Below are 23,745 nucleotides of genomic sequence, written 5' to 3' on the forward strand. Positions count from 1 at the left end.
TTTTTGGAGACTTTTATTTAAAGAAAACCATCAACAAAAATATAAAAAATATCTCGGATAATTTGTAGACAACTAAATTGTGAGCCGCAGACCGAACTAAGTGAAATATGAAATGGTAATAAGGTTACTTTATTGCACCCTGGCCGTTGTCCGATTTGACAAATGCACGGGAGTTATGTTGGTGATCTCTGATTTCGTCGAGGCATTCAAGCTTTTGCCCCTCCCCCCGCGGCGACTCCTGCCCTTCTTGGTGCCCGGTTTTTGTGTGTCAGTTTCCCTCTTGTCTGAACTTCCTTGGAAGGCGTTTTCCATATTCATGGCGTCAATCTCTGAAAACTATGACAGAAATTTTCTTATTTTTTTTTAACGTCAATATTTACTATGTACAGTGTATTGAATATAAAGATGCAGTGGGACACATGTATCATGCTTTCAATTAATTTTGTTTGTTTTTTGAGATATCAAGCTAAATAAAAAAATTAAATGTTGCCTCAGCCAAGATTTTTTCCTCAATGGCATGTAAAACCAAACTAACAATTATCAAAGATTTCCGACTATTTTACAAATTTTTGACAGGACCGCTCTGTATATTTTATCGGCAGATAACATTATTCTAATTAACAATATATCTGTTGAGAGCTGGAAATTAATCTTAATAATGTGCCCAGTTTTTGCGGGCTCCATACACCTAATCATTTCCGGGGACTCACCAAATAGGCCAGGACTTTTAACATTAAACACTATCCTTACCTCTTTCAAATAATTCTCTTTCTCCAAAACCGTAACTGTAACTTCGTCCCTCCTAGTTTTATCCTGCTGATTCTTTTGGTGACCCTGTCCATATCTCTGCTGCTTGTTCTGCTTCGCTTTGTTCCCTTGGTGGGTGGGCGACGCCTGCAGTATTATCCTGACTACGTTGCCCACCGCTTTGGTCCGTCCTTCGCGGAATACCATCCTTTGTCCAGGTGTCATGTACTCGGGATGTTTGATGAACCGGAAATGGATCAGCGCCTTGTCTCCGGTCCGTAGACATTCTTTCGACATGGATATTATGCTGGCCGTTTGCCGGATGCTGCCGCAATGAACTGAACAAATTGATTAATATTAAATAAATTACTTTGCTTGTAGAATTTGGTCGAATTCCTTGGACATTTAATCTTTATTTCAATTGGAATTTTAACAATATCGTGGAATCCGTATTCCCTCAAAGAACTGTACCATAATTGTTGTAAATTGTTATAAAGCCTTCGACTTTAATAGTGGTCTATATACCTTAATACTTTGAAAATCTGAAAACCTGGTAAAGACCTCGTAAATAATGGAAAAGTTAATATTTTTGTTTTATCAATATTAATTAACAAAATATTATTAGAGATAATCTGGCAATATAATAATTTAGCCTTGTGTAAAAAACATTTTTTTAAAAATTATTAAAAGCCCAACCTACCTTCATAAAAAAATCATTCTTATAACTAATCTCCCTCACTATTCACTATTTATACTCAAAATGGCCTTAATTTAAACATGTCAAAGACTGGCCTGATGTTTGCAGCCACGTTTATTCCAGTCTAATGCGTCTGTAGATGTAAAGTTTTTGGGCTTGCTTTAGGAATATTTTTAGAAATATGCCAGTTTATTGTGAATTATATAACTGTGAAATGTAAATAAATAAGTTTATCCGCTTATCAACAATTGAACAAACTTTATTTAAATGTTCGAATTCTGATTCATTCCCTTTGAGTGTTTTTGATGTCACTAGCAATGGTAGTGGTTCAGATCATACTTATAAAACTAACAAGCCCTCTTTCACTATTTATTTCGCACTAACTGATAACTAAAATATGTATCTAAATATTCTTATATAAAATATTTAATTTATGTATTATTTGTATGTATTTTCAATTATTGATAAAGATCCACATTCAACACGAAAAATAAAATAAAATTAAAAAAAAAAGCTATTTTTGAATAACCTCAACACAAAAACAATTCAAGCATTGTACATATTTAAAGGTAAAAGAATAAAAAGGAATCATTAAATAAATAAATAAATAAGATATCCGCAATAATTCTATTAAATCAGAAGGAACACTCACCCATAGCTTGGTAGCGTGAACTGATGGTGGTGGGGTGATGCAGAACAAGGATTTCTCCCTCGAATTCCCAACAAGCCTGGGGGTTTAACGTAGGCGACACCATTACCATCCCTTTTCGTATTTGCGACCTCTTGATCTAAACACATAGTTAAATAATTATTTTCGTTGTTTTCTCTAACAATCGGAGGGGCACCTTTTTGAGGGCAAAGCTCGCGGTCTGGCCAGCCCTGACCTCCTTCACCGCCATCCTTTTCCTGTGAATACTCTTGACCGCTATGGGGACGAAGTGGCCCAGAGCGTCTGGTCCCAACATCAGCGTGTCGTTTAGTCTGATGATGCCTTTCAAGGTGGTGCCAGACACTACGGTCCCCACGCCCTATAGTAAGGTAAACTTTATCTGAATTTAAGAAAGTTTTGGTTTGTTATAATACTAGTTATTTAAATAAAAAGGTCCAATTGATATTAACTTTCCGTGTTTAGTTTGTTAGATATTAGCTGTCAAAATTGGGAAAAAAGCGTTTTTATACTATACCGTTTCTTAATCCATTCTGTATTAATGCATATATATACTGTGTCTATTTTTCAAAACAGTTCTGAATTACTTTGTTTCTGAGATACAGGGAGAAACAGAAAACATGCCCGTCTGTATTTTAAATAAGGAATCTTATGGAACATTTACCATTCCCAAACATACTACAGCACAGTTCCAGCGAAGTTTCACGTATAATGCCATCAAGGCTTACAACAAACTCCTTCTCCAACTGAGATAAATCACTTCATAGAGGCCATCATAAAATTAGTTACACTCAAATAGTATATATGCATTTCTTTTATGAATTCACTCTAACAGTGTTAAAATTATTAAAAATGTTTTTTTTCACAATTTAATTAAAAAAATAGAAAACATTTTTTCTTGGTTACTGTATAAATCGTCTTAAAAAACTAGGAGAACGTAATCTGAAATACACCTTTTTTAAATATAATATTGACTGTTCGAGCAGCACATCATCAAGTGGAAATATTTATACCATTTATACCATTTTCTAAGAATATTTCGTAAGGATTATACATTTTTTTTAAATATATATCTTTGGCTTGGCACTCAAAACTTATGTGAGTAAGAGACTGAATTCCTGATTCTGCGCTATTATGACCGCAAATGTGCAAAAAATGTCTGGCAGCTGGTGGAAATCAGTTTTTTTTTCTATTCCATTGTGTTTTTGTATGAAAATAATAATAATAATAATAATAATAATAATAATATATTAATTAATGACATTAAATTGTAAATTATATATTTTATAAAAGATCTGAATAAGGCGAATACATTCTATGTAAGAATAATTATATAAGATTCCTTTTCCACCATCTTATTACGATACAAGAGGGTTTAAAATACAACGGGAAACTGAAATGACCACCACCATCGCAATTGGTTGCATATTAGTATGCACCCAATTAATGCAGAATGTAAAACAAATATTTAGAACCGCGATATCTTTTTTGCTATCTTGAATTTATATCTGGGATATGATCTGTATAAAACCTGAGTTTTCGAGATAAATCCGAAAAACCAAAAATTGCGATCTTTGAAATTCATTTTTGTGTGTCAAAAGCTTCAATTTCAAAGTTAGGATCGTGTTAGTGTAAATTTCATTCAACGAAGTTTAAAACAGATCATTCTACAGGGACGGGAAAATTTTATATGTCCACAGACATGGAAAAAAAAACTTTTCCAGAGAACGAATCGGAATGACTTACTGGCACCGAATAAGTATCGTCAATCTGAAACTCGGCCGGCTCGTTCTCGTGGTATTCCATCTTCGTGGTTAGTAAATTGAGAAACGTTTTTAGGAGGGTCAGATTTTCGCCGGTCACGTTGGACACCTGGAAAATCGGGCATAACCTACAAGCAAAAACCTCTCTCAGAAACCGCCAGCGCCATAAAAAGTTGATAAATTTAGAGCAAAGGATAATTATAGGATGTTTCAGAAAAGTGTAGAGTAATAAACTAAGCAATTCCGTCCAGTTCCGCCCAATTTCGAGATTAGCCATAGCCGCGTGTGGGTAAATTTTTTGCAATAGTTTTATTTTTGATTCGTATTGCAAATCCGATACTAATATAAACAGATTTTGCTGTCCTGTAAGAGGGAATGACAGACGCTGAGGTCGCGAAGATTATTACAATTTTTTATCATTCAAAAGTAAGGGTAGGTAATACTAAGTAGAGCTCCATCGACTTGCTGCAGTTATTAGGTGGATTGTTTTCAAAGGCAAAATATTTGTTTTATTCTGTATTTTAAGAATTGGAATTGGAATGGATCACATACATTGGCTCAAACGCGGGTGGTACTACCTATACTATTTATTTAGTAATGAAATCAATCCCCAACAATGAAAGCGGTACAAGTAATTGTTGGGTCACTCTGTAGTTCCCTTTTGCATACCTAATAAGGTTTTACCACTCTACACTTTTCCGAAATAGACTTCATAATTTCACGACAGAAGCACAGTATAACGACGTAATTATACCTCTCAGACACGAAATTGGTAGCGCTGAGTACGACGTCGTCGGGCGTCTTCACCATCACCGGCACCTTCCTGCAACCGGGCGATTTCAAAATCCGGATCAGCATTTTCAAATTATCCTGCAACACGTTCACTGGACACATGTCTATCTTCGTCACTACCACGAAAACGGGCACCGATAAGGCTAGCGCTAATCCCAGGTGTTCCTTGGTCATCCCGATAATTCCAGCATTAGCTCCCACCTGGTTTTTAAATTCAATGTTAAAATGTCATTTAAATAACACATAATGTTAAAATATGTATTAAAATGTAAATGTGGCCAAAAACCTGGTTTTTTTTTAATTTTAATTCTGGGGTGTGGTTATGGTTAGTTTTTAAAATTACTTTCGTAATATACAAGTTGTCCCAAAAGAGTTAAAAGTATAGAACATGCTTATTTAATGGGAACCCCCAGTACAGTATAGCGTTTTTCGTTATTCTAAGAGCAAAATAAGTGTATGTTTCCATAACGTTTAAGATAGCTAAACCCAAAGGTTAATTATAATAATATCCTTCATTTCCAACAAAATCATATTATATGACTTGGCCTAGCATAATTAAACATTTACAGGTTGTTAGCATCACCAGTCAACACTCGCGCTCCTGGCTGTTTGCATAATAGGTAGCGCGAGTCTGGGCCGTAGTTCGGCAAGTGACCAGCGACAATCGGTGAGAGTCCACGCACAACGCTCGCTGAAGCCTGTCAGCGGCCGGGTTTTCACTTGCCCCGCGTGTCTGGCACAAGCAGTTGTTTTGAATTTTGTTCTCGATTTACGTCAAAAAAACCCTTTTTACTCTTTAATTTGTGTGCAATCATTAAGTTTAACGCCCTAGAGATTAATTATCTATCACAGGTTACAATTAAAAACAAAAGTCAAATCAAAAAAACAAGAAACTTGACCATTGCAATTAAAAATTAATTCCTTTGTTACAAAAAACTCCAAATTATCTTTCTATTGTGTTGCTGAATAATTTTAAGTTCTTGAGGAGTTTTTCCAAAGATTGTATAGAAATATGAGAAGATAATTCTGCATAAGTAGTTTCAAGTTTACATTTTTAAGAGAACGGCATCTTCGAACGCTTTTGTTAACTTTTTTTCTTATATCCTCTTGTAGTCGACTCTTTTTCCAAGCCTCTTTAATTTTTTGCTTCATTTCATTTTTTAAAACCAGTGTCCAAAAATAACGTTACAGTTTCAACTACTCAAAAACATTTTGTATGAAGAGCACACAAGTATACGCACATTTTCACAGTTGCCAAAAAAAAAAGATTTATAAACTCCAAAATTATTCACATACTTCCTGTTAGAGCTTTTTATGTTATAACACTTGCCAAAGTGACAATTCTCATATTTATTGCGTAAAACTAATGAACGCCAGGGTCATTGCTTACACTAGTTTTTCAGTGATAATTTTTTCATGAATTGATTCATAAAGTTGGTTCACGAACAAATTTGAAGAGTGTTAAATATTACTTTAAGATCAAATACAAATTAAACAAATTTACGAAATTCATACATTTATTCACATTATAGAACTGTCATTTTTTTCTGTTCTCTGTTCTGGTAACGTCCTTTTGCAGGTTTTTGAGGTCGCGTAACATTCGAGCGATGGAAAGTATGGGTCTCAAAATTTCCTTCTATTGAACCTGGGCGGGGTCGGAAATCCCGAAGAATTATTTTAAGAAATTTGAAATTTTTTTTTGGAGACTATAAAGACTCGATTTTTATGTATGTCCTTTCGAAAAAATTCTCGAACCAAAATACGCGCGAGATTTGTGGCAATGACCCAAAACTTTAGTTAAGTCACAAATGTACTGCAGTCATAGCCAAAAAGCTGAAAGTTTCCATTTTTTAGAGTATTCGTGACACTGGTATATAGGAAATTAGTTAAATGTTTGTAAAAGCTTGGCATATTATAGTATAGTATGAAGATATATTATACAAGGTTCCATAAGAATGAGTATTAGTATCAACATTTTTACAGGATATTGGGAAACATTATTTCAAAGCGTGGCAGGATGATAAACAAATATAATATTAATTAAACACATTAGCTGGACTTGTTTAACTGATATAGGGTAAATAAAAAATCCGTCCACGAATCTCTTAAAAGTATGGATTGGAATAAACGACGAAAACAATCAGACATAACCTCCAAACAATTTGTTGATAGAACCGTTAAATGACATTTTATGCCTCAAATATATTTAACGAGATCCACTGCTCCAAAACTAAAATTGTAGTTACTATATAATTATGAATTACCATGAGCATTCCAAAGTCTGGCGCGTGACCGGTCATTCCAAACACGGTAGTTTTCAAGTACCGTTCATGACCTGCCAAATCGATGAATGTAATGACCTTGGAACTTCTCTCACATATTTTCACCCAATCCAAGGACCCATGATCGGGCTTGTTTACAACATTACCTAGAACATATACCCCTCTAATTTGCATTATGCAAAAATTGGCAATAAAGGTAATTGTTTATGACCAGAAATAATTTTGGATTATCAATCTTTTTAGCGTTAAACTGGTTAGTTATAGAAATAATAATGATACCAACGAAAAAAACGTACCTTCTTCATCAAACCCCAAAATATCATTTCCCACCGAACTAGTCCTTCCCGATTCCATTTCATGCTTGTGACGAAAAAGTTTCTGTCTGGCCGTCCCTCTGCCATTATCCAACTCTCCATGGGTCAAGACACCCAGTAAGGTAGACTTCCCGGCGTCCACGTTGCCAACTACCGCTACTCGAATCTCCAAAAAGTCTGGAAACTTGCCGAAATTAACTCAAATTCAAACCAAGGTTTTTCCTCACCGCTTTGATCCAAAACGCGTCTTATTAAATATTGCACAACCACTCCTCGCGTCTCCTTACGCTCCCTCAACTTCACACAACTGCACTCCAAAGTGTTAGCTAGAGATTGCAATGTTGCCACAGCAGCCTCAACTTCATCTTGCAACAGCCCGTTTTCACTGCCATCTTCTGAAGCTCCAATCTGAATTTATGCTCAGTGTTGATTTAGAGAAAACAGTTTTACTTACTTTCCTTACTTCTAGGATGACTTCACCGCGACCTTCACCAAGTTGCTGCTTTAATCTTTTCAACAAAAGTTCATACTGTTCCTCAGAGGGGGCCACGAGCACATTTCTTCCCAATATTTTGTCATATTCAGTACATTTCTTTGATTTATCGACGAACGAACTCAGAGATTCCCGCTGTTCCGTCATTTTTGAGTAGATTCTACCAATCAGGATTATCCCATCAGTTTAACTCCTAACATTCGAACTTTGATGACAGCACTGGAGGACTTGATTTTTTGCCTGCGCATTCCTGATGTGACTAAAAACATACCTAATTGGAATAATCTGGCAAAACTGACTGAGAATCTGGTAGCAAAAATAAATGTAAGCGTTAGTAATTCAAAAGGAAAAGTGGGGAACTAGGTTTGCATAATATGTCCACATATACCATTAGCAATATAGCGTAATAACGAAAATGTACTACAATTTGCACAACATAATTACTTGATTTCATCATCTGTACCAGAGGATGGCTGTCACATTTATTTATAAATAAATTTGAATATATAGTCCAAAAATACAGGCATATGGTAAAACAGACTACTCGCCTTCGATTTTAAAAATAATAAAAGAACCACAGGCAAGGTTATTTGTGTAAATGCACATTCATTATCCAAAACAAAACATGACATTTTTCATTTATCATTTTTAAAAAATATAAAAACACTATTGCAAAAAGTACCTTAGAAATTAATTATCAGCTGGCAACAATCCTTTAAATGTAAATTTGACCTACGTAGAGTTTAGGATACTGTGGTATTAAAAGCATAGTATACACAAAAAAAAATTAATATACAGTTTTTTTTAAGGCAACTGTGACGTCACCGCTAGCGTTGCATTTAAAATCTCTCATCGTCACCGTATATGTAAAAAAAAGAGAAAAAAAATTATTACAAATATACATTCAAATTACGATCTTTTTTAAGCTGGCCGAATTGTTCTAGTAAAATGCCCCAACGAAGTAAATAAAGCAGCACCATGATCAGTAAATAAAGTTGTAGGGTGGCATAGAGAGTGGAAATAATCAATAAAACTTTTTAACAAAAATTGTTATCTGGTTCTTTCACCTCCTGTAAATTTTATATATTACACTCGATATGGCTTATAGTGTGAAAATCAAAAACAAATTGGAAGAAATTATAATTTCCAAAGAAAACTTTACTCAGATTTGTAGATCTTGTTTGTTTGGAAATGCAGAGACACATTTGTTTGAGTTTGAATACGAAGGCAACATGTTGAGCACTATTTACACATCGCTTTATTCAGTAGAGGTATGTACATATTTTTTCTCTGCTAATTAAAAGACTTCATTTAAATTAGATTGAAGTTATATATTTTAGATATCGAAAAACGACGGTTTGCCAAGTAGTATATGCCAGAACTGTGTGGACAATATCAAATTGTTTAATTCTTTTAAGACGACTGTTTTAAATTCAGAGAATATATTAAAAAATATTTGTGATAAGGAGTTTGAAACTAGGCCAACCCAAAAAAAAGATTGCGACTTTTCTGAAAATGCAGATCCAAAACCGATCAACAGTCCAAATGAGCAAAAAGTTGAAAAAGAAGAATTGCCTGCTTGCTGTACCATTTGCAATAAAACTGTCAGTACAGATAGGATAGCAAGGCACATGAAGCTACATAGCAAGACTGGAGAATCCTATCAGTGCGAGATTTGCGGCAAAAAATACCAAACCCGGAGAAACCTGGCCCGGCATAAACTGTCCCACACTGGTTTGCCTCACGTTTGCGAACTCTGTGGCAGAGGTAATTTGCATGGACTTCAAATACAATCAAAATATTTGGAACCCAATAGGCAGTAGTTCATCTTTGTTATTTTTTATTTCAGAAAAAAAAGTTTAGTGCAAAAGATGTAGGGTTTAGTGTGAAGATTTAATATTTCATACTTGTTTTTATACAAGGTGTGACGAAAAGTTAAGTTATATTTTAAAATTTTAAGTCCTGTATTTTATTTCCTAAAATGAAAGGTCTTTCTATGCTGATTTCAAAAATATATAACTTGTATAGTTTTTTTACATTAAGGTCTGAGTTACCCAAAAATAAAATTGTTTAGTTGGCTATGTATCAGAAGGTCACAGCAACACTAACGTATTGATTAATATTGCGCTAAATGTTGAAAATTTGATTATACAGGCAGGACGCAAATCATTAATATTACTTATTTCACTCTTAATTAGTTTTTTAATGTCATATATATTGCCATAATACTCAAAATATATTTTTGAATACCCCCGCGAAAATGTATCTGGAAATGTAAGATCAAGGCTATTGGCTAGTCATAATTGGGCAGGCGCCATCCTCTTGCAATATAATTTCCGCTAATGCATTGGTTCTGACGTTTTGTAAAAGATGTTTTATTATCTCGATTGTCATTGTCATATTGGATGGTATAAGAGAGAGATAATACTATTCGCTCACAGCTGGGCACGACTGCGGTCGTTTACCCACTTTCCGGCATCCGCCGAGGATTTTCGGATCTTCTCCGGCGTGATAGTCAAATTAATCTGCGTGTTAAATAAACGAAACGAATAAAACATTTGATAAAACAAACATAACCAGAAGAAACAACTAGATCATTCAAGAACTAAGCGCTGGAAACTACCCATTAAGTTAACCTACAAGCAAGCGCGGCAAGCATGCAAAAATGACCCTACAAGACGTGCAATAGAATCGAGGTTAGATGAATGAAACAGAAGAGAATGAATATCAATGGGGCCAGGCACTCCGACTCTTAATAAGCTCTCATATATATGTTAACTCAAATTTCTATGATGGGTGCAATCGAACAGGATGTGGTGTAACTCTCCTACCTCTACACACTGACACAAATTGTTAGGTCTCACTTTTATTCGATATAGTCGATGGAGAAATTAATAGTCATCGAGGCTCAGTATGTCAACCTGCTGGCGAGATACGAAGATCAAATCAAAACTAATGCTGATCTTAGATCTGAGATTGCAGAGTTAAGGAAGCAAATTGCTAATAACAATCGCAGTGACAGCACTACAGCCGGCGAACAAAGTCATAACGGCATTCTGCAAGAAGTGCTGCAGAGACAGGCACGCATTAACAATTTGATGATTTTTAATCTTCGCCGAGACGAGAGCATTCCTGAATCACTTCAAATCTCTTCACTGCTTTCCAGCAGTGGGTCTACGCAGATTGAAGTCACCAACGTTGTTTCCGTCAGTAAACCAAACCGTAATGGCTACAAGCCAGTTAAAGTGACGCTGTCTAAACCCAGCGACGTGTCACTTGTGCTGAAGAGTAGGAGAACACTCGCTGAGAATCACCAAATTTACGTCGAGGCAGATCTTTCTCCGACGCAACGTAAGCATATTCGGGATATTAAAGAAGAACTGCAACATCGTCGCTCGAATGGTGAAAACAATCTGATTCTAAAATACATCCGTGGTGTTCCCACTATCGCTACAAAAATCCAGCTCCGCCGCCACCCCAGCCAAAGAATTGACCTGTATGTACCGGAACGTTCGGGGTCTCAGAACTAGGACCCATGTCTTTTACAGTGGCGTAACTTCCTCAGGGTATGATATCGTTGCTGTTACTGAATCCTGGCTTCAACCAGATTTTTGGGACACTGAACTCTTTCCTGATTCTTATCTGGTCTACCGCTCAGACAGAAGGCAAGATCTAACCGGAGTCTCCAGGGTGTTCATGTTCGTGACAGTATTGAGTCTGCACTTCTGGATACCTCCGGCATCAGCAACAGTGCCCAAACATAGACTTTTTAGGCTGTAAGATCTCTTTAGATTACTTTGTATTTTATGTATTTTTAGTATACATTCCTCCCACTGCTGCCAACTTCGAAGTTGAGAACTTTTTTGAATCTTTGTCGTCGCTGGACTTGTTGTTTGGTGGATCTGTCTTGTTATTGGGTGACTTCAATATTCCTTTTTTCACTGTTTCTACTGCAGCATGCAGACTGGAATAGTGTTATGCAGTGCTCGGAAGTCGACAGGGCTCTAACACTTTCTTACGACATGCTAAACAATATTTTTGCCCTTTGCACGCCCACTAAAACACTGAGACGAAGGCGATTTCCATCATGGTTCACTAAAGAAATGACTGCAACTATATTTGAGAAGGAGAAAGCTTTCCGCAATTTCAAGCAACACAAATCTTGTTATTATTTTGGCCGATATACCGCGCTACGCAAGTCAATCAAGTTCCAGTCACGCATTGCCTATACTGATTTTCTTCGTCGTGCTGAGTTAAGTATACATGATGGTCCTACCAATTTCTGGTCATTTATTCAGCGGAAGAAGGCAGATTCGCGAATCCCAGCCTCGATGTCCTATTCTAGTCAGCCATGCCAAGGGCCTAATATGGTTGTTGCAGCTTTTGCTAAGTACTTTGGTAGCGTTTACACCATATCCCAGCCAGATCCATGTTCATCTTCAAGCGTGTCCTCTAATCCGGAACTAGTGAACATATCTAAGCTTACTATCCAGGATGTCTTGTCAGCAAGCAAAGAACTCAAGAACAAAATTACCGCTGGTCCTGATGGCATACCAAGTTTTATCGTGAGAGACTGTTCCCACGCACTGTGTGCTCCTTTATGTCACGTTTTTAACCTGATACTTGAGACGGGTGTTTATCCAGAGCCTTGGAAATATGTCAAAGTTTATCCTATTCTCAAAAAAGGTGATCCCTCTGTTGTTGAAAACTACCGGCCTATTTCGATCTTGTGCAATTTTTCTAAAATATTCGAGATTATATTAAATACATTTATTTTTGCTCAAATTAGAAATAAACTATCTACGCAACTCCCTGTCTTCGTATGTCTGTGACTCTCTGAACAAGCAAGGTCAAGTTGACGTTATATACACTGACTTCCACAAAGCATTTGACCAGATAGATCATCACTTACTGATTGAAAAAGCATCTCATAAATTTAGTTTCTCTGATTCGCTGATTACAGTGTTGAGGTTCTATTTGGTGAATCGTCGACAGTTTGTTGAGATTGAGGGGTTTAGATCAGTTCCTTTTGTTCCAACTTCTGGCGTGCCTCAAGGTTCTAACCTTGGACCTCTGCTTTTCAATATATTTATAGATGATCTCGTATCTTCGATCATCTGCAACAAGCTTGCCTTTGCGGATGACCTAAAGCTATACGAGAGCATTGAAACTGGCATGGACTGCATGACTCTCCAGGACAACATCAATATTGTCAGTCAATGGTGTACTAAAAATAAATTGCATCTTAACATCAGCAAGTGTAATGTGGTTTCTTACCACCGCACAAAAACTCCTATAGTCTTTAATTACAATATGGATGGTACTGTCCTGACCAGACTTGCTACTGCGAAGGATCTGGGGATTTTATTTGACCAGTCGTTCTCTTTTGTACCTCACATTACAAAAATGGTTTCCAGTGCAATGCAAATTTTAGGATTCGTAATAAGAAATTGCAGGCATTTTTGTAGCTCAGCTACTGTTAAATTGTTATTTAACTGTTACGTTAGGTCCAAGCTTGACTATGGCTCGCTGATATGGTCACCAATTTATAACTGCCACACTCAGTCCATTGAGAGTGTGCAGAGAAGGTTACTAAAGTATCTAATGTTCAGGGAGGACGGTTCCTATCCTGAGAGGGGAGTTGATCACGATCTTCTACTAAGAAGGTTCGCTATACTGCCCCTGAGCTTGCGCAGAGACTTGCAATCTGTTTCATTTCTCTATAAGTTAGTTCATTACGGAGTCGATTGTCGATTTCTTCTGGAACAATTACGTTTTCATGTGCCGCGGCTGCCGCAGTTACCCAGGTCCAATATCCATTTTCAAAACCCTATTTACAATATCTGTGCTACCTTCAACAAACTATCATCGTACTGCGATTTATATTATGATGGTCTCCAGGCCATACTTTAGCAACTTCGAATGGCGTCGGGTTATGCGTACCGATAAGTCTTATCCTTTTCTTTCTCTTTCTCATTCTATCCTTCTTCGTTTTTTTAGTTTAGTTAGTTTAGTTTAGATTAGTAGATTGAAGATTAGTTTTTACGTCCCCTAGTATATATATTGGATGATTTATATTTAATATTTCCTGTAATTGGGTCATGTTACTTGTTGGAACTAAAGTGCTATTATTATTATTATTATTATTATTATTATTATCATATAATTGAACCAGATTGCAGCAATGACCGCTTCTTAATCTACACAAGGTAGATACTTCGACATTTTGAAAGTTTAAATTTTTTGAACCATGGCTGCGCTGGCGGAGACTCAAAAAAGTGTCTGTATATCCTTCCCTTACTCTGTCCGATTTTTTTCCATTTTAATGTCCAAAATTTCCAAGTAGTTTGCTTAACAAAGGGGAATTCTTTATAGCATTTCTTATATGATAATTTAATGTTCAGTGGTGATAAATTCACCGCGTCTTTAGCTATTTTGCATCCGCTGCCTCGTTTCCCACAATGCCCGTATGACTAGGAACCCAGCAGAGGTTGACTTGGTATCCCGGAATATCTCTAAGAAGAAGAAATTTTACTCTAGCATCCAGGACTAAACGATCCGACCGAGCAGAAAATTGAGTACTCGAAATGATGTAGAATGAAGAAATGACTCTTAAAGTCAGATACAATAACTACCCTTTCAATATTATGGTCAAATAAAATGTCAAGAGCATTGCTAATAGCCACAACTTCAGCTGTGCATATACTTAAATAGCTATTTAGATGGATACAGCGGAATGCACGTTCAAACTGGGCATGAAAACACCAGTGCTATCATGGGACCATTCCCTCCGACAGAAGTCAACAAAGAGAACCTCGTGGACACACCCATATAATCGTTGTACTCTGTCTTACACCGCCGAATCCCTTCAAAGCTGAAGATCTAGCTAGGAATCTGGTTGCCAAGTAGATTTCCCCAGCTTCTGTAAGTAGCGCTTTTGTAGGAGAGGATGTCATCATCCCTAGGGCTACTCTAATAGCTTGAAATTGAACTCTGTGCAGCTTTACTAATGTCCTTCTTGAATCATGGAACCATAATTGAGATGACAACATAACTTTGGGGTGATTGCCCCACCAAGTTCTAGTCAGAGCCTTCATCATATTAATACCTGTTGCTGCTCTTCCAGCCATTTTGCTAATTTGTGTTGACCAAGACGCTTTGGAGTCGAAGGTGAATCCAAGATAAGTTACTTCATTCTTCCAAGGAATGGGTTCATTAAGGATGTTAAGCGCCTGAGGCGAGGCCATTATTTTTCTCTTGGAGAATAGGATTGCAGAACATTTCCGTGGGTTCACAGTAAGATCAAAGTTCGAGAACCACTGAGATATTCTACTCAAAGAGGCATTAAGCATATCAATCACTTGCATAATGTTCGGTTGGCTGCAAACCCAGGCTATATCATCTGCGAATAGAAAAAGTTGCACATTAGTAGGAACCACTTCGCCGAGGGAATTGACGTAAATATTGAAGATAAGTGGCGCCAGAGGGGATCTCTGAGGAACACCCTTATTCGTCATTTCGTGCTATGATTGCAGTCGTCTCGAACCCAAATACTTCTAATAAACAAAATCTGATGTATAATAACAGCATTTCCTGGAACAGCTTCGTAATGTTGACGTTGTCAAAAGCTCCGACGATATCCAGTGTGACCAAAACTGAAACTCTACCAACGATAAAGTTTTGGAGAACCTCACAATCGAGTAGAGCTAAATTATCCTGCGTACCCCTCACTCGTCTGAATCCAGCCTGTGAACGAGCCAACTTTCTGTGGCGTTCCAGGACCTATTCAATTCTGTTTTTTATCATAGACTTGAAGGTCTTGGCCACACACGAAGATAAACTAATGGGCCGGTAAAACCAATATTCTCCGGGATCTCTATTGGGTTTCAGAATAGGAACAATCATGTAGGACCTCCAGGAATCCGGGATCAAAGCCCTGTTTCGAAGAATTTTATTAAAGAAGTTAACCAGGTATACGGCTCCTTCTATGGGCAGTTTTTGGAGGAATAAGAAATAGATGGAGTCCATCCCGGGGCAGGTATTTCTCCTGTCAGTGGTGACCACAATGAATTGATCCAATAGAAACGCTGGGGAAAAGTCCTGGGTAAATTCGACTGTTGCAACCTCCGATTCTAGCACTGTGGGGGAGGATAGAGCATCTAATAGCTGTTGTGGTATAGAATAATATAAGGGAAAATGCCGATTGACTCGATTGATAGCTCTAGAATATCTTCGTACACTAGACCAAACAACGCGTGTTATGAGACAAACTGTCACAGAACTTCTTGAAACTTGCTGCACTGAGCACGGACTTTTCGCGCGTTAATATAGTTGCTTCGTAAGGTGGAGGTGGGGTTTTTCTTATATATGTTGAAGGCCTCCCTCTTGCGCTTTATCCATAGGGTATAGTCCGGCTCCCACCAAGGAAGACCAATTTTGTGATGACCTCTTGAGCTCTTTATAGGCGATATCAGGATTGACAGACAGCATATCCGATATAACAGAAGATCCGCTCTGCCGTACAATAACTTACCCTCGTCTGAAATATCAGGATCCCTTACCTGAGTGCCGCCTCCAAACTTCAAGACAATCGGAAAAATGATCACTGAAAACCCTGATGGATAGCACACTAAAATCTGCATCAACGGCTATCGTTGAGGAACAGAAGGCAACATTCGGAACAGAATGTATGGTACTATTAGTAAACCGGGTGGCAGACCCATCGTTCAGTATAACCAGGTCATTATCCACTATGAAATTCCATAGAACCCCACCGCTATTAATGCCGACTGGATTTGTGACACTGGATTCCCCAGCAAGATTATGGGCGTTAACGTCCCCGATAACAATTAGTGGTTTCTCTCCTGCCAGATGTAAAACATGGTCAAGCAACGATCGGTTCAAGCTAAGGTCGGAGGGGTTATAAATAGCTGCAATAATATAAGATTCAGTCTCGATGGCCAGAATTTGACATCTAGGTTGTCTATTAATATGGGAAACATCGATCACATTATATGGAATGTGAGCTTTTATAAAAATTGCTATTCCGCCGTAACAATCCCTTCGATCTTCGCGGATAAAGGAGTATCTCGAGATAGTAAAGTTAACATTAGGTAGCAAAAAGGTTTCGTTTAAGGAGAGAATATCCAAATCGAAATCTCTGATAAGTCAAATTAAGTTATCCTTATCCCGTCTTATTCCACAGGCGTTCCAATGTAAAATCTTGAATTCTCTAAAGTAAACTTTATATTCTCTCCTCAGTAAAAACTGATAACTAAAAGGAACCGACAGACCCCGAGGGAGATGCCGATTCAAGAAGATTTTTGAGCAAAGGCCGATATTTAATAGGCATGTTTGTGGTGCACATAATTTTAGAAACATTATTTTTAAAAGCTTCAAACTGATAATTACTATTCGCTGAAGGAAGAAGGGCTGCTCTGTGACTATCCTTGTCATATATTTTATCTTGGGTTGAATTAGGTTTATGCTTTTTAGTTACCTGGGAGTAAGAGGTATTGACGATTCTAGAGGGCGGCTGTGACACAGTGTGCTTGGGAAATCTTCCTGACTGAAGAGATTCTTGCTTAATTTTCTCGGGAACAGCTTTTCAGCGAAGAAGGAAAGGTTGTAAAAAGCCATAGTCTGATTGACTTTCATCTGACGTTCCATTTCAGGACATAATTTATCGGAAGCTTGGTGACACCCTTTGCAATTGACGCAGGTGGGTTTGGGAGAAACTTCGCAATCGGATAATATACAGTTACGATCCTGATCCAGACGATCCAAGGGGCATCGTTCCTTTTTTTGATATTGCACTTTTTTCTCACACATCCAGATGGGATGATCTGAGGAACAGAAATTACACCTGCTCTTCCCTTTTCACTGATTTGTCCAGTGGCCAAAGCGGCAAAATGAATACACATAATAACTGGATTTATATATTTTTGAACTGGACATTGATTTTTCTAAATATTAACCGTCTCGGGGAGGACTTTACCTTCAAAGGTAATGATGTAATCGTTAGTTGGAACCGTTTTATATTGAAAGAAGCCATCTATGGCTTGGACTCGAATTCTTCTGGGTGTTCTTCTGACGTTCATTAATTTAATTTTTTGGGTAATACCTCCTCGGATCACACGAGCCTCCGCTGCCTCGTACAAATCGTCTTTGTTAATCTGGTCACCAATATCCTTCACTAAGCCGCGGCACGTGAATAATGTCTGCAGAATGTATTTGTTATAACCCGTAACTCTCGAGAAGGAAGTATTATGCAGAAATTCATTAGCATGTTCGGAAGTGTCAAATTCGATACCAATTTTGTTAGCCCCCTTTTTAGTTATTTTAACTATTCCCTGAATTCTATTAAACTGAACAATTTACCCATGTTCATAGGGTGTATTGAACCAACTTTCTCCCCATTACCTTCCATCACAATCATAAAAGGAGCCTGATCGGTTATCAAATAAGATGTCTTCCTATTAATAGTACGTCTGACATTTGCGAGAAGTTTGGCCACTTCCTGTGCCAGTTGCTGATCGCCCTTAAAATTAGTTTTAATAGCTGGCAATTCATTGGACAGAAGACTGAGATCATTGTTGGAGGGAACTTCGAAATATTGAGATCGTGAGATGATCTCCGCTGCGTTTTTAGACGAAATATATAATTTCGATAATAGAACAACGCGAGATTCTATAGAACTGATGGAAAGAGTACGACGACGGAGGGCTCCCGCCCCCGAATCGTCATCCATAATTTAGGTGTCAAGACTTAGGAGTTTGTGAAAAAACGAACTCATATCAAAAAATTAGCTTGGAAAAGACTCACCAAACTGAATTTGGATAAGTTAGCTCGGCAAACGCCCTGAAATTCTTTCCAGTATCGCAGCACAATCACCCTCTCACGCCGTAGTACCGAAAAAAAAATTGGGTGGTATAATAAATAATACTATTCAATATGACTGTCATATTTAAACAAACTGCGTGGGTTGACGTGACGACACGGCAACATTTTATATTTTTGAAATCAGCGAAAAAGGACCTCTTTTCTAATGGATTAACATACAGGGCTTCTATTTTATTGAATTGTGTAAATATTTGCAATTTTATTTAGTTAATTCTATTAATAATTAAGACTTGTCTGGACAATATTATGTTATGCAACAAGTATAATAACCAGCAGAGTCCAAACGAATTTACCAAACCTGTTGCATATTATATCTTTTCTATCCATGTATAATTAGTATTTTAGAAGTGGGTAAAAAATAATATATCATGCATGCATACATATTGTTAACATACGAATGACTTTCCCGCACGCTAGATCGGTGTATAATTAGGTATTTAACAGTAAGGAATAGAAAAATGTATTTCAATGAGCAAGATCTAGGCTACTTTTTATAAAACTTCTGGATTCCTCCTGTGTCCGTGAACTTGTATTTTAATTGCTTTTTGTTGCACCTTGTATATTTTCTTATCTGAGGCTAGTTAAAAAGAAAATATATGCCCTGTATATTAATAATCGTTTCTAGTGAAAGTACTAGTGAAACATAAAAATATATAGTTATAAACAGTGTTTAAACAGTGTGTCTGAGCTCTATGCTATAACACCTGATAACTCTGCTTTAGAACACAAATATCAAATAAGAGATGAAAAGTGTTGCCAATATTGTATAACCTCGCAAAACTTGCATAGTGCGGATTGTGGCCAAAGTCACATAATCAAAATACTATGTAGGTTTCCGCGAATCCCATCTATTAAAAGAGCACCACAACATCCATAGTGGCGTCCATCCCTACCTCTGCAGCCTGTGCGGCAAACGTTATCCTACCAGCAGCGCCCTGAGGCTCCATAAGCGGTACACGCATCAGGGCATAAAACCGAAGGTTTACAGGTGCCCCAAGAAAGCAAATACCCAGTCGAAAACGAATAGGGGAGGCGGCTCTTTCCCATGCGAGATATGTGGCAAAGTATATGCGTCCAGGACTATCGTGAATTACCACATTTTGACTCATAGCGACGAGAAAAAGTTCCAGTGCAACGCCTGCGGGAAAATGTTTGCAAACAAGAGCATATTAGGTAAATATTTTGTAATTATTATTATACAAATTCTCAATCATCATTTGACAGGTCGGACTAATCTATAGAGAAAAATTCATCTTATTACATAGAGAGGAACTTTTTTACTATGCTGCAGGAGTTTAGCATAATCGCTGTTTGCATGCCATTAGGTACACAAGCATCTTTAATATAGTTTTGGAAACTTTTTGTCGCAACTCCCTCCACATATCATTTTTATGCTGTTCAATTTCCACATTTTTTTAAATTCAACTCTGCTATTTTGAAAATTTTTCCTACTTCGTTTGTATTAGATAATATGTAAAGAGAACTTCAATATCCAGGACTAATCCTGTTTTGGATAAGCCTGTTTATTTATATATGATAATGATTATGAATGCTACAGATTCTGGGTATAAATAAACCTTATGGAGGAAGGCCACCGACTGCAGTTTGTCGTTTTGCTCAATGTCCAACTAAATTGGCTTCCTTGCCAGTCTAGCTTCAATAGTTGTAGGATTTAAGTTACCCTGATGTAAATTAAGTGGAGTGAGTTTCTTTGGGAGTCAGCATTGATTATTACATTTATCAGAGGATTGTTATTCTCCAGAAAATAATTGGTGAAATTTTGGTTTTTGTCAGGTCCAGGAGCTTTCCAGTTGTTGCACTTCCAATTACAATAGCCATACCATTTTTTTAGTGACGAAAGGTCTCTTCATATCCTTAATATGAATGCAAGCCTCTTTCATTTTTTGAAGCCATGGAGCTTTCATATCAGTCTCGAGCATAATGAGCTCCAGTATTCTGAAGCATTCGTCGGGATCTGGTTCTTCACCGCCTAATATTTGATTAGCAGATAGACTATTGTAAAATTATCTCTGATTCTGGGTAAAGAGTCTATTCTGTTTGCCTTTTGAAGTCTTTTCAACTCAGGCTTCCTTGGAACATTTAATGTAGCTCTCGTTATTTGTTCGAAGTATATTTCTAGATGAATTCGGTCAATTCCTTCTTGACCTTGCAGATGGTTTTTCAGTTTCAAGTTTACTTTTTCTAAGATCGCTTTGAGAGTAATGATCTTTTGAAGGGATGATCCATCATCTCAAAAAGTTTAAAATTGCTAAGGAATCTGAAGCCTACGTCACTCTTGATCACCCTCGCCCTAATCTTCATTAGGATTAATTTTTCAAAGAAACTTCCACAGGCTACTGTAATACTTTTTACAAAACTTCTGGATTCCTCTTGCGTCGATTTTTGCTGAGTAGAAATTGCTGACGTTTCGCCAATCATCCTGTTGGCTTTTTCAGAGTTTGACTGAAACCTTTAATTCCTTCTTGATTCCTCCTACGTAGGAGAATTCCTGCTATACAACGTTGTTTATTTTAGTTATCTGTAATATATGATTATTTATGAATAAACGAGAATGAAAATTCAAGAATACATTGATGCCCCCTGACGACCATTCTAGAAACTTAAAAATAATTCCCAGTATTTTATCTAGGCCGGTTAGGCATAAGTTTTTTCTCTCCAAGCTTTTACGACATTTTTTTATTTAATTGGACATCCAGTACTTTATAAATTCCATTTCAGGGGATCACCGGCGGATCCACCGAATGTCCTACAAGTGCAAGTTTTGCGAACGCACTTTTGCGTACGCGGCGTCGCTCGAAACGCATCTGAATTCCCATACCGGTGCCAAACCACATGCTTGTACGTTGTGTGACAAAAGGTGCGCGTCGATTGTAATGTAGTTCGTTTCACTAGCGCTGAGCGAATTTTCACTAATACCTAATACATGTCACTCGGATCGTTTTCAAAGTTGATTTTGGATTTAAATTCCGATGCGTTTTCATATACATATCTGTTATAACCGCATTTTGTATCCTGTTAATAATGTTATTAATTCTTTAATTTGTTTAATAGTGGGTGCAAATTGATCACATTTATGATGTACAAACACAATTACATAAAAAACGAATGCAAACAGCATTTACTCACTTGAATCTGTGTTCAGCCTATAGAATCGCAAAAATCAAAACAAATAGAGAAGATGAAAAAAAAATGATTTTGGGTAAAAAAACTGTAAAGTACCAATAAATTGGCTCGATAACCGTACTTAAATACAAACGAAAACTTGATACCTAGAAACAAGACAGGTTTAATGCATTTTTGTGATTTTCTCGTCTAGAATTATATCAGGTGCTTTATTTTACTGTATGAGATTTCGATATGTGTAAATACACATCTCATTTTAAAAAAAAATGACGTAACACATTGGGTATAGAATTCCTGAAGTAAGCTAAATTAAAAATTTATATCTAAGGCAAAGAAAATAACAATATTGCAAAGTTAAACAAATATTTTTATTATAAATAATTCAAGAAAACATTATTTTATATCTAGAAATATTTAAAGAATGAATATGCAAATCAAATGCAAATCAAAATACCGTGTACAATATTTTCAAGATTAGCATTTTATATATTTTTTTATATATCCCTCAGGTAGTATATACCTTGCCTTCATTTTTCGGATTGCGTCTCGTGCAGCACCAGTTGGAATTAATTTCTTCTCGAATAAAAAAAGACTCGATATAATTGTAGACTCAAAAATAATGAAAATTCATTAACATTTTGTTTTTTCCAATAAATTGGGGCAACCAGTATAATTCAAAAGTGACGGTACACACGGTACATAAATGCTTTCTTATCTGTTCCACAGATTTGTTTTTAAACATTTATTCGTAAACTTTTTTTGCAATAAAATACTGTTTAAATTTTTTAAAAAAGATCATTTTCCTTTAATTTTCTTGACTAGACATGTATAACAGAATAAAATTTAAAGAACAAATCAAATGTTCTTTGAGGTTGGCGGCGGCGATGGCCACGTCATAATCGCGATTCTATTTTTTTCTAAATCTGTGGGTTGAACTCTATACCGAAAAAAAGGGTTGTCATTGGATTCAATCGTGATTCAAATCAATTTGAGGCACATGTATACATAGTAATATTTTTCTCTATTGGTGGAATTTGCACCAAGCCACAAACTACTGATGACATTTTAGTGTTCTGTGTCGAAGATTCTAGTGTGACGCACTGACGCAGAGCCCAGAGAAAAACTGTCCCATAGAGAAGTGAGAACCATTGTCGGTACCTTTTATATTTTGGGGGGGGGGCAGTATCCACATTATTCAACTGAGAGAAATAATTTGATGTGACAAATCGAAACACTGAGAAAACATTTTGATAAGTTTATAAAATTAAAGTTAGCACATCATGTACACAAAAACACAGTAGGTGTGACGCATTACCGACACAAATAATTATGCTTAATAAGTTCTATATAAAAAAAGAAAATTAAGTTATATTATTTTTAGTAGATATGCAATTTTTTGTTTTTGTCACACAACCATATTAATAATAAAAATGAGTGTATAATGTCCTGGCAATATGACTCGCTATATACTTACCATATTTAGGAAACTGCAGAGTTGAAGAAAAATATTGTTAGATACAATAGTATATTATGCATCATGTTTGAATAATGTTACTTTAGTCACTAGTTTGTTTTGGCAAGAGCGGAGCGACTAAATTTTGTAATAAGTAGGAGTATATAGTGATATGAGTTATCTCAATCTTTCAGTTTCTATTTAAGTGAGTGATATGGGCAAGCAGCTGACCTCGCACATACGCATAAAAAAATCGGCGTCCTTTGTGGCTTCTCTATGGGATAATTTTTCTCTGGGGTAGACTTTATTGCGTGTAAAAATGGTTCTAGGTACTCGAACCGGAGCCATTTGAGGGAACACGTACGTCAGCATACGGGGGAACGACCCTACACGTGCGACGAATGCGGCAAAAAGTTCGCCGTGCGCGGGAACCTCAACAGTCATCGCAGGACGTGCAAATGACACGCGCTTACGTCACCTTAATTACAGGA

General features: G+C 36.8%; 2 protein-coding genes across 5 annotated transcripts; one reads left to right on the plus strand and one right to left on the minus strand.

Annotated features, from left to right (window-relative positions):
- Positions 1-8,514, minus strand: LOC132702927 (GTP-binding protein 1). 4 transcript variants are annotated; one of them, XM_060671797.1, is made up of 11 exons: positions 8,438-8,514; positions 7,726-8,014; positions 7,490-7,670; positions 7,245-7,439; positions 6,931-7,094; positions 4,629-4,867; positions 3,858-4,002; positions 2,290-2,472; positions 2,097-2,232; positions 751-1,085; positions 1-336 (listed from the first exon to the last, which is right to left on the minus strand). In XM_060671797.1, the coding sequence occupies exons 2-11, from the start codon at positions 7,900-7,902 to the stop codon at positions 130-132; spliced, it is 1,962 nt and encodes a 653-aa protein (XP_060527780.1). In that variant the 5' UTR covers positions 7,903-8,014; positions 8,438-8,514; the 3' UTR covers positions 1-129. The 4 variants fall into 4 exon arrangements, with proteins under 4 accessions (XP_060527780.1, XP_060527782.1, XP_060527779.1 ...); XM_060671799.1 differs by having other exon boundaries at positions 8,304-8,442; XM_060671796.1 differs by lacking the exon at positions 8,438-8,514 and adding an exon at positions 8,200-8,343.
- A 67-nt stretch (positions 8,515-8,581) lies between these two features.
- LOC132702751 (zinc finger protein 62 homolog) lies at positions 8,582-23,724 on the plus strand. Its single transcript, XM_060671486.1, has 5 exons — positions 8,582-9,026; positions 9,096-9,522; positions 19,489-19,830; positions 21,397-21,535; positions 23,584-23,724. The coding sequence occupies exons 1-5, from the start codon at positions 8,853-8,855 to the stop codon at positions 23,714-23,716; spliced, it is 1,215 nt and encodes a 404-aa protein (XP_060527469.1). The 5' UTR covers positions 8,582-8,852; the 3' UTR covers positions 23,717-23,724.
- Positions 23,725-23,745: the final 21 nt, after the last annotated feature.

This window comes from Cylas formicarius, unplaced genomic scaffold (genome assembly GCF_029955315.1).
Source record: "Cylas formicarius isolate icCylForm1 unplaced genomic scaffold, icCylForm1.1 PGA_scaffold_6__28_contigs__length_40554024, whole genome shotgun sequence".
Lineage (NCBI taxonomy): Eukaryota > Metazoa > Arthropoda > Insecta > Coleoptera > Brentidae > Cylas > Cylas formicarius.

Bases quoted from the DNA above. Each gene is read 5' to 3' on its own strand.
- LOC132702751 (XM_060671486.1), top strand. From the start codon at position 8,853: ATGGCTTATAGTGTGAAAATCAAAAACAAATTGGAAGAAATTATAATT. The intron at 9,027-9,095 runs GTATGTACATAT...TATATATTTTAG, and splicing joins CATCGCTTTATTCAGTAGAG to ATATCGAAAAACGACGGTTT. The intron at 21,536-23,583 runs GTGCGCGTCGAT...AAATGGTTCTAG, and splicing joins TGTACGTTGTGTGACAAAAG to GTACTCGAACCGGAGCCATT.
- LOC132702927 (XM_060671797.1), bottom strand. From the start codon at position 7,902: ATGACGGAACAGCGGGAATCTCTGAGTTCGTTCGTCGATAAATCAAAG. The intron at 2,473-3,857 runs GTAAGTCATTCC...ACCTTACTATAG, and splicing joins ACGATACTTATTCGGTGCCA to GGCGTGGGGACCGTAGTGTC. The intron at 337-750 runs GTAAGGATAGTG...TTTCTGTCATAG, and splicing joins AAGAGAATTATTTGAAAGAG to TTTTCAGAGATTGACGCCAT.